Below are 11,643 nucleotides of genomic sequence, written 5' to 3' on the forward strand. Positions count from 1 at the left end.
TCTAAGTATCAATTTATAACAGAGGTAGAAGCTAAGGTTTGTGAATGAAGAGGTCTAAAACTCTTGAAACTTCCGAATAGCAGAAACTCTGCAGATGTATAATTTAAAGGCAATCTACTATGATACAGTTAAGTAATGGCTAGGATATGACTTGTATTTGGAGGACAGAAGTCATAATAATCAGTTGTCTTATGGGCCTTTTATTTACCACTGCTTTTCCTTTTTGTTGTACTTTACAAGCAAAGGAAGCTTTACTTGGTTTTGCGCCTTTGTGAAGTTTCCACTTTTTTATCCTTGATTGTCAAGTTATTCTTTCCTTGAACTTTGTTCTTTTCTCCATGAACATTCTTGTTTTTGGCATCATTTTCTTCTTTATCTTTCCCTGTATCTCTCTTTTCATTGTCCTGCTTTTCTTTGTCTTCTGAACTCTCCTTTTCTTGGGCCGTTTGTCCATTTGATATTCTGGTCTCAGTCTTCTTCACTTGGGACCCCTGACCTATTGGTATTCTAGTCTCACTCTTCTTCACTTGGGACCCCTGTCCTTTTAGTATTCTGGTCTCACTCTTCTTTACTTGGGACCCCTGTCCTATTGGTATTTTAACTTGGGACCCCTGTCCTACTGGTATTCTAGTCTCACTCTTCTTTACTTGGGACCCCTGACCTATTGGTATTCTAGTCTCACTCTTCTTCACTTGGGACCCCTGCCCTATTGGTATTCTGGTCTCATTCTTCTTTACTTGGGACCCCTGTCCTATTGGTATTTTAACTTGGGACCCCTGTCCTACTGGTATTCTAGTCTCACTCTTCTTTACTTGGGACCCCTGCCCTATTGGTATTCTGGTCTCACTCTTCTTTACTTTGGGCCCCTGTCCTTTTGGTATCTTGGCTTCACTTTCCTCTGTTTGGGTGTCCTGTCCTTGTGGTATTTCAGCTTTACTTTTCTCTACTTGGGCTTCCTGTCCTTGTGGTACTTTGGCCTCACTCTTTTCTACTTGGGTGTCCTGTCCTTTTGGTATTTTGGATTCACTTTTCTCTACTTGGACTTCCTGTCCTTGTGATACTTTGGTCTCACTCTTTTCCACTTGGACATCCTGTCCTTTTGGTATTTTGGCTTCACTTTTCTTTGCTTGGGTGTCCTGTCCTTGTGGTACCTTGGCCTCACTCTTTTCTACTTGGGCATCCTGTTCTTTTGGTATCTTGGATTCACTTTCCTCTGCTTGGGTGTCCTGTCCTTGTGGTATTTCAGCTTTACTTTTCTCTACTTGGGCTTCCTGCCCCTGTGGTACTTTGGCCTCACTCTTTTCCACTTGGACATCCTGTTCTTTTGGTATCTTGGCTTCACTTTTCTTTATTTGGGCTTCCTGTCCTTGTAGTATTTTGATTTCACTCTCCTCTTGTTGGGCTTCCTGTCCTTTTGGTATTTTGACTTCACTTTTCTTTCCTCGGGCTTCCTGTCCTTGTGCTGTTTCGGCCTCATTCTTCTCTACTTGGGCTTCCTGTCTTTGCAGTACTTCAGCCTCACTCTCCTCTACCTGGGCTGCTGCTTCTCTTGGCATTTTCATGCCTCTCACTTTTTCTTGGGATTCTCGTCTTTTCATTATCTCAGCATTACTGTCTTTTACTTTGACTTCCATTTCTATCTTACCTTTCTGCAACTCAACATCTTGGAAATTGCTTAATTCTCTTTTGTGCTCTGCTATCACGACTTCATCAGAATCTATAAATGAGATTTTTTTCTGTAGTTCTTCCTTGTTTTCTTCTTGGTTACTCTGAAACTTTGTAGTGCTTCCACTTTTTAGAATCTGGGCTTTGGAATCTGATTTTTTTATAAGTTCTCCATCCATGTAACCTGGAAATATAACTGAGCACACAACAAAAGTGCATGATTCAGATATCAAGTATTTTTGTTTTATTCCTACATAAAATTGACAAATGGGAGATAACATGTGGAGATAACTTGAGATTTTCCTCAAAATATAAAATGGTGAAACTCTACACATAAAATTATATAAATATTGATAACTTTTCAGACTTCTTTCAATAAATCAAAAGATTAATGGAAGAAAAGGTAAAATGTTTTCAAAATGAACTGGCATTTGTTCAATATATTGTGTCTAATAAATAATATTTGATAGCTAATGGAGGATGTATTCCAAAAAGAAATAGAATTTAACTCTAGAAAAATTATAGAAAGCAATGATTGTTTCTTAAAATAGAAAGAAGAAATTCAAAATATGCTTTCCCTATTGAATAAAAGCAATGTGCAAAAGTAATGCTAGTGTTAGCTGATAATTATTTAGTGCTTACCATATACCAGGCAGTAATGTTCTGAGCACTTTGTATGTATTAACTCATTTAATCCTCACAGAAACCATATAGGGTAGATACTATTACTATCCCTATTTTACAGATTAATAAACTAAGGTACAGAATGTTTAAATGAGTGTGAATATGGTGATGAAGTTAGAAGATGGTGGAGCTGGGATTTGAACCTGAGTAGTCAGACTTCAAAGGTCTGTTTTAACTGATACCCTAGACACCTGCTAACGCATTATACAAAAATTTCAAGTCCTTTTTTTCATATACAGGTAAATCAACTCTTTGAGTCTCAATTTCTGTGTGTTCTATAAACTTGAATTTGTTAGTTTTTGCCTTTTTTTTTTTAATGATTTGATTCCCTGGATTAAGAAAAAACAGTATCTGTATTACCAAGGAAACTTTTGTGGGTTTTTGCCATGAAGCAGAGGGATGCCTTGCCTTGAGCAAATCCAATATTTAATATTTAATGGCATAGAAAGAATACTGAATTTAAGACTTAAAAACATCCCTGTTAGCTGGGTTTATTTGAGTAAATCAGTTAAAACCCAAAGACTTACTTTTTTCATATTTAGTCTTTTCTGCCCACTTTGTTCAGCTGTTTAAGGATTCTAGACAGTGTTTAAGGAGCATGGCCTTTAGAGACAGACTGGTTTAAATCCGACTCCATACTTGACTAGCTGGGTGATCTTGGGGAAACTTTCTAAGCTGTAAAATGAGAATAGGTACTTCACAGAAGTGTAAGTAGCTACTTCACAGAAGTATAAGGAGGATTAAATATCAATACTATCTAAGTTAAGCAGTCAGTTCAGTGCATGAAACACAGTATGTAGTGAATAAATGTTAACTATTATTACTGCCACGTGAGACAGACACATGTCTGTCTGTCTCTGCCTCTGATCTATCAAAACTCTCTCTGATCTGTCAAGACATTCTTAGTTGCAACCAAATAATTTAAAGAAATGGTTAATTGCATTACAGAAAGATTTAGTGCTTAAAATTTAACTTCAGTTTTTAATATAGGAAGCTCTGTGGTGCATTTAGGGTTTGATGTTTGAAAAATTAATATATACATAACTGAATTCTACTAGTTATAAATAAGTGAGATACTTGAATTAGGTAAGAAGGTAACTCTGAATCAAACTGGATATTGTAATTCAGTGTTTTCTGTTTGGTATTTTAAGACTTTGACACCAAGATAAATATAACATTAAGAACCCTGCAGTAATGCTTTTTGAGCCCTTCTGTATATTTTCTTCCCTAGTACTGCTCAGCAAGATATTAATATGGATATTTTATTCTAGAAAAACCCATTTCCAACTTTCTAATGAAAATCAGTGGTAATATATCTTAAGCATTTCTGTATTGAGAAAATCCAGAATATTTTGATTTTGACAGCACTACCAGTGGACACTTTGGGGGTGTGGTAAAGAGCATGCTTTTCTACTGAACCTCCTAATCTAAAATACCTCTTAGTTACTTCTAACAGTATCTTCATACCCTTGGTTATTTTAATATCTTTGCTGTACATTTTCTGCTTTAAAGTTAATTATCAGAAATAGATTTTCTAGGATTTATTTTTTAGAAAACTAGTTATTCCATAAAGTGAAATTTACCCCATATCAACTTTGAATTGCAGAAGTAAGCCACAGATCATTCTTTCATCAAATTTTAAGTTTGTCTGTCCCTTCTCCTAAATTTCTAGATAATACATAAATCTTTTCTTTCCCTTGAACCACATAATCTCTGTATTATAAAAATTTGTAAGCTCTGGTTGAAAGTCCATTTATTGCAGGCAAAAGCCTATACAAAAAAATTATAGTATAATCAAAAGACTTAATTAAAATTTTAGTGATCATTGTATTCAGGCTGATTAAAAACTTTGAATTGGATTAATTTTTACTAAAGCTAAGTGATAACGTGAAACAACTGTCACATTAATAATTCTAATTCTATGATAGTTAAATAAGGTAGAAGATAGATCATGGGCTTTGTTGGATATTAATCTTATTAGGTTTTTAATTTAGTGATCGTTAGAGCACAATCAGATGTAGACTCTAAAAGATCTTTAAGTATTGGAGAGATGAATCATAGTTCTCAGGCTTTGGGTTAAGTTTTGAAAGATCATATACTTATTAGTTGAAAGTGGAGGTGAGAAAATAACCTCAGCTTGAGAGGATGATGAAGTTTGATGGGCTGATCTGTTTTAAATCTTTCTTTGAACTATGAATTAAATCTTAACTTCTTTGCACTGAAAATATCAACTGGGAAGAATATGTTTGGAATATTGTCAATAAGAACATATCTTTCACCAGGAAATAGTTTAAAAGATTAAGCTGGCAATTAAGAAATATTCATTAAAAATGAATCCCCCTGCAATCCCTTCCTATAGCCCACTTTCTTTTTGTTAAAACATACACAGTATTATCACCTTCCCCATGTGGGGAGGGCATTTGAGAGCTACAGACACCTCAGGACTAGCCTGACTGTATGTTCTTTGTTCTGTGAATCAAAAGAAAATAATTGTCCCTTTCAATTTTGCCTGTTTCCTGCACCCACAAACCCACCCTCCTTTTAAGTGTGAACTGAGAAAGAACAGTAAGCCTTAACTATGATTAAATATAGACATATTTTATGTTTACCAGTGGTTAGAACAGTTTGAGAGACTTGAAATGTATCTCATGACATTTAAATATTGTTTCTTATGGTGACATTTTCCACAGTTTTAAGTTATTGTTCTGTTTTGTTTTATAAGATTTCATTGAAGATTGAGCTCTTAGTTAAATAATGCTGATATAGACAAATCTGAATTTAAAAAAGTTAAAAGCTTAATCGATTTAAATGAGATGTCTTCCATTTTAAAAAGGATTCTTTACACATTTAATTATATAGCTTTTCTAGTAGGTATATGTTTGTGTTTAAAAATATCTGATTTGTAGATAAGGTTTCAGGTCTAATTACAAAAAAGGCATTGGTGGTTCAGCATAGGAGGCAATGTGTTGATGTGGAAAATGTGTGTACTTCAGAGACAAGAAATCCTGGTTTTAGATCCTGATATTGCTGTTTACAAATTCTTTTAACTTGGGCATGTCTGAACCGTTTTCCTGATCTGTAAAGTGGGGGATAATAATTGTTGCCAGGCAGGGCTATAGTAGAAGTAAAACATACTGTTTTTGAAAATGCCTAACACATGCACGCATGCATGCTAAGTCACTTCAGTCATGTCCGACTCTGTGCAACCCTGTTTGGACTATATGGACTGCAGCCCGTCAGGCTCCCTTGTCCATGGGATTCTCCAGGCAAGAATACTGGAGTGGGTTTCCATTTCCTACTCTAGTGCGTAGCACAGTGCACAGTATATAAGAGGTGTTCAATACCTACTATATCTCTCAAAGGTAAAGTTATTTAGAAGGCAACAGGAAGTCCATAAAATTTTGTTTTTAAGTAGTTTTCTTTTTCTTATTAATGTGATTCAGTTGAACTTCACTTATAACTAAATAGAGTTCTAAATTACCAGCAAAGAGCTAACAGAATTCAGAAATCAGTCTTTCATTGTATTTTCCTGGGAGTCAGTAAGGAGATTCTTTTTCAGAGCCTAGAAGATGGCCAGATACTATAGCACCCTTTTTAAAATCTTAAATTTTTTTTCTACTTTCTTAGTCCATTATTTTTTATTTGAAATAAGAGTTAGAGGGCAGAGAAAATAGACTGTCTTGGCTTTAGGAACAAAGTATAAAAAATACTAAAGTATTGTTTCAAAAATTGGTGTCATATATCTATGACATATGTTGGAGAAGACTCTTGAGAGTTCCTTGGACTGCAAGGAGATCAAACCAGTCAGTCCTAAAGGAAATCAATCCTGAATATTCATTGGAAGGACTGATGCTTAAGCTGAAGCTTCAATACTTTGGCCACCTGATGCAAAGAGCTGACTCATTAGTAAAGACCCTAATGCTGGGAAAGATTGAAAACATCAGGAGAAGGGGACGACAGAGGATGAGATAGTTGGATGGCATCACTGACTCAATGGACATGAGTTTGAGCAAGCTCCAGGCATTGGTGGTGGACTGGAAAGCCTGGCATGCTGTAGTCCATGGGGTCGCAAATAGTTAGACATGACTGAGCAACTGAACTGTACTGATATATGACATAAAGCAAAAATTGTCTCCAGTGTGTTTTCCAGTGCTATTGATGAATAACAATACCTACAACTTAGTAATCTATCACACCCTTTTGTGTAAACTTGATCTCCTCTACAGCAACCTCTCTAAAAACAGTTGCTGAAAGTGTTGGAAAATTCTGGAGAATAGGGACATTTAAAATGACCTTGGAAACACAAGACTATTTGGGGAGTAAAAACAATCAGGTCAGACAATAACTATAAATAATGTAAAATATCAAAGTTGTGAATAGATAATGAACTTACCCATAGGAGATAGTGCTAAAAATGAAATACAAAAGGAAGTCAGTTGGACTTTTATACTCAAGAAGAACCCAGTTCTCAATGATACCCTTTGTTGGTTGTTGTTCAGTCCTAAGTCATGTCCGACTCTTTGTGACCCCATGGACGTTAGCATGCCAGGCTTCCCTGTCCTTCACTATCTTTGTTGGTAAATCCAGAAATAGGACTTCCAGGGAGTATAAAGCCCTCTGTTTCATACTCAGGAATCCTGGTGGCCAAAACTCCATATGCTACTCCATAGAGAAGTAACATGCAAACATTAGAAAGCCATTTAATGGATTTGAATCTGTGGGTAAGTAATATTCTACCAAAATTCAAACAGTTTCCCACCTTTCATTATTCTCTTACAAGTCAGATTTTTACCCACTCTACTTCAGTTTGAAAAATATGTATCATTAGTCAGTTATCAAAATCACCATCTTTATCTGACATCTATCATTATGTCAATCCTAGAGCTTTTTTTTTTAGTAAAAATTATCTATTGCCAGATTTCAGCATGAAGAAAACAGACTCTTTTGTGACAGACTAGCTGGGAATATACACTGCCAATTATGTTTGGTAGTAAATAATCAGGACCAACTACAAGACCATTATATTTGGTGACAAAGAAAAAATAGAGAAAAGGAAATAAAAATAAGAGAAAATCACTTATTTAAGAAATACTGATTACTCTAAGGTAGAAGCACTTGGAATACAAAAATATCTGGTAACAAAAACTCAAAGTATCTAGACACAGAAATGGATAAGGCAAGGAAATGATCCAAACTTACTGACTTTTCCAGAACTGTCCACTGAAAGAGACAAAGATAAACACAGCAGTAGGTATTGGGTTTCTCTTCTTCAACCCTCAATCCTCTGCACTGGTTGCAATCTGTGTCATGAACAATTAAGTTCTACTTATTTGAACATGGAAAACCTTCCTTTCCCTTCCCCCTTCTCTTGGTCTGTTGTGATTAGCTACTTTATTTAAAGATGTTTTAATGAATATATATAATTGACATACAACATTATGCAGATTTGAAATATACATGTTAATTTGATATATTTTATATATTATAATATGACAATCTTTGCAGGATCATTAGCAACTCTATCATATTACATAATGATCCTTTCTTTTTAGTGGTTGGAATTCTTATGTTGTAGTCTCTCAGCAAGTTTGACAGTTATAGTTTTGTTGTCTATATTCACTATACTGTGTATCAGATCTCCAGATCTTATTTACTACTTGTTGCAAGTTTGTATCCTTAAGCTTCTCTCCTATAATTGCACCCCCAATGCCCTGGTAACCACCATTTTACTTCTGTTTTTTACTAGTTTGAGTTTTTTAGATTCCACATATAGAGTACATGTAGTACTTTACTTCCTCTGTCTCTCACTTATCCACTTAGCATAATATACTCATGGTCCATCCATATTGTTGCAAATGGTGATATGTGCTTTCTCATGACTGTGAATAATATTTCAGTGTATACATACAGTCATCCCTCAGTATCTGTGGGAGATATTTTATTCTCTGCACCCCCTGCTCAAATCCATGGAGCTCAAGTTTCTTATTATAAAATGGTGTCATATTTGCATAAAACCTATGAACATTCTCCTGTATACTTAAATCGTTTCTAGATTTATTATAGTACCTAACACTGTGTTGGGGCTTCCCAGGCGGCTCAGAGGTTAAAGCGTCTGCCTGCAATGCGGGAGACCTGGGTTTGATCCCTGGGTTGGGAAGATCCCCTGGAGAAGGAAATGGCAATCCACTCCAGTATTCTTGCCTGGAGAATCCCATGGATGGAGAAGCCTAGTAGTTTACCATCCATGGGGTCGCAAAGAGTCGGACACGACTGAGCAACTTCACCTACCTAACACAGTGTAAATGCTGTGTAAGTAGTTGTTTGCATGTGGCTAATTCAAGTTTTGCTTTTTGGAAGTTTCTGGCATTTTTATTCCCAAATGCTTTCTATACATGGTTGGTTGAGTACATAGATGCTGCATCCCTGAATACAGAGGAATGATTGTATGCCACATCTTCTTTATTCACTCATCCATTGATGGGCACTTGGGTTGTTTCCATATCTTGGCTATTGTGAATATGATGCAATAAACATGGGAATACATATATCTCATTGATATCCTATCTCATTTCCTTTGGGTATATAGCAGAAGAGGTATTGCTGGATAATTTGGTAGATCCACTTTTAATTTCTTGAGGAATCTCTTTATTGTTTTCCATAGTGATTGAACTAATTTACATTCCCATCAACAGTGCACAAGGTTTCTCTTCTCTCTGCATCCTTGTTACACTTGTTATCTCACACTCTAGGGTATAGCCATTCTACCTGGTGTGAGGTGAAACTCCATTTGCTGAAGAGACTATCTTTTTCCCATTGGATGTGCTTGGCTTCCTTGTTGCATATGAATTGACTGTGTATGCGAAGGTTTAATTCTGAGCTATTTGGTTACATTGATTTATTTTTATGCCAGTACCATACTGTTTTAATTACTATAGTTTTGTAATATAGTTTGAGATCAGGAAATGTGACATATCTACTTTTGTTTTTTTTCCCATCAGGATTTGAGTTCTTTGTAGTTCCATATAAATTTTAAGACTTTTTTTTTCTTCTATTTCTGTGTTGAATATGAAGAATACTGTTTTAATGGGGATTGTTTTGAAACGTATAGATGGCTTTGGGTAGTGTGAACATTTTAACAGTATTAATTCTTCTGATCCACAAACATTGGGGATGGGTTTCCATTGTTTCTTCTTTGGTTTCTTTTAGCAAAGTGTTAATAGTTTCTGTTGTACAGTGATTTCCCTTTCTTGGTTAAATTTGTTCCTAGATATTTTATTGGTTTTGATGTTACTGTGAATGGGAAAGTTGTCTTTATTACTTTTTCAGTTTCATTATTAGTGTGTAGAAGTGCAATTGATTCCCAAATATTGATTTTGTATTGGAAAAGTGAAAGTGAAAGTGAAGTCGCTCAGTCATGTCTGACTCTTCGTGACCCCATGGACTGTAGCCTACCAGGCTCCTCTGTCCATGGGATTTTCCAGGCAAGAATAATGGAGTGGGTTGCCATTTCCTTCTCCAGAGGATCTTCCTGACCCAGGGATTGAACCTGGGTCTCCCACATTGTAGGCAGATGCTTTACTGTCTGAATCACCAGGGGAGCCTTTGTGTCAGAAGCCTTACTGAAATTGTTGACTAGTTCCAAAAGTTTTTTGGTTGCATCTTTGATATTTTCTATATAGTCAAGGCTATGGTTTTTCTTGTGGTCATGTATGGATGTGAGAGTTGGACTGTGAAGAAGGCTGAGCATCAAAGAATTAATGCTTTTGAACTGTGGTGTTGGAGAAGACTCTTGAGAGTCCCTTGGACTGCAAGGAGATGAAGCCAATCCATTCTGAAGGAGATCAGCCCTGGGATTTCTTTGGAAGGAATGATGCTAAAGCTGAAACTCCAGTACTTTGGTTACCTCATGCGAAGAGTTGACTCATTGGAAAAGACCCTGATGCTGGGAGGGATTAGGGGCAGGAGGAGAAGGGGAGGACAGAGGATGAGATGGCTGGATGGCATCACTGACTCGATGGATGTGAGTCTGAGTGAACTCTGGGAGCTGGTGATGGACAGCGAGGCCTGGCGTGCTGTGATTCATGGGGTCGCAAAGAGTCGGACACGACTGAGCGACTGAACTGACTGAACTGAACTGAACTGATATATAGAATCATACCAGCTATAAATAGTGACAGTTTTACTTCTTTCCTGATTTTGATTTCTTCTATTTCTTTTTGTCCTATCCTATGATCTGTACTAAAAAGCCTCTTGATGAAAGTGAAAGAGGAGAGTGAAAAAGTTGGCTTAAAGCTCAACATTCAGAAAATGAAGATCATGGCATCTGGTCCCATCACTTCATGGGAAATAGATGGGGAAACAGTGGAAACAGTGTCAAACTTTATTTTTTTGGTCTCCAAAATCACTGCAGATGGTGATTACAGCCATGAAATTAAGATGCTTACTCCTTGGAAGGGAAGTTATGACCAACCTAGATAGCATATTCAAAAGCAGAGGTACTACTTTGCCAACAATGGTCAGTCTAGTCAAAGCTATGGTTTTTCCAGTGGTCATGTATGGATGTAAGAGTTGGGCTGTGAAGAAAGCTGAGTGCTGAGGAATTGATGCTTTTGAACTGTGGTGTTGGAGAAGACTCTTGAGAGTCCCTTGGACTGCAAGGAGATCCAACTAGTCCATCCTAAAGGAGACCAGTCCTGGATGTTCATTGGAAAGACTGATGTTGAGGCTGAAACTCCAATACTTTGGCTACCTCATGTGAATAGTTGACTCATTGGAAAAAACTCTGATGCTGGGAGGGATTGGGGGCAGGAGGAGAAGGGGACGACAGAGGATGAGATGGCTGGATGGCATCATCAACTGGATGCACATGAGTTTGGGTGAACTCTGTGAGTTGCCTGGCGTGCTGCAGTTCATGGGGTCGCAAAGAGTCGGACACGACTGAGTGACTAAACTGAACTGTACTGATGATCTGTCCCTGAGAGTGTTCCAATTGCACTTGAGAAGAATGTGTATTTTGTTGCTGTTGGATGGAATGTTCTATATATGTTTGTTAAGTTCATTTGGTCTAGCTTATAGTTCAGTTCCAGCACTTCTCCGTTGATTTTCTCTCTGGATGATCTATCTATTGCTGATAGTGGGATATTGAAGTCTCCTGCTGTTATTGTATTGTTATCTCTTTCTCCCTTCAATATTATAACTGACAATATATTTAGCTGTGCCAATGTTGGGTGCATATATATTCACAGTGGTTATATTTTCTTGATGTGAACCTTTCCTTATTATGTAATGACTTTG

The 11,643-nt window shown here is 36.7% G+C and overlaps 1 protein-coding gene across 1 annotated transcript; it reads right to left on the reverse strand.

Annotated features, from left to right (window-relative positions):
- C23H6orf10 (chromosome 23 C6orf10 homolog) lies at positions 252-8,351 on the reverse strand. Its single transcript, XM_018038653.1, has 5 exons — positions 8,258-8,351; positions 7,549-7,569; positions 6,743-6,757; positions 1,613-1,861; positions 252-1,336 (listed from the first exon to the last, which is right to left on the reverse strand). Exons 1-5 carry the CDS (start codon positions 8,349-8,351, stop codon positions 252-254), a joined length of 1,464 nt encoding a protein of 487 aa, XP_017894142.1.

The sequence above is a fragment of the Capra hircus genome, chromosome 23, assembly GCF_001704415.2.
Source record: "Capra hircus breed San Clemente chromosome 23, ASM170441v1, whole genome shotgun sequence".
Taxonomy (NCBI): domain Eukaryota; kingdom Metazoa; phylum Chordata; class Mammalia; order Artiodactyla; family Bovidae; genus Capra; species Capra hircus.

Coding starts and splice junctions, on each gene's coding strand:
- C23H6orf10 (XM_018038653.1), bottom strand. CDS start 8,351: ATGACACCATTTTATAATAAGAAACTTGAGCTCCATGGATTTGAGCAG. Junction 7,570..8,257: donor ACAGATACTGAGGGATGACT/GTATGTATACAC, acceptor TGTCTCTTTCAG/TGGACAGTTCTGGAAAAGTC. Junction 1,337..1,612: donor GGAAGTCAAAGTAAAAGACA/GTAATGCTGAGA, acceptor AGAAAAGTGAAG/CCAAGATACCAAAAGAACAG.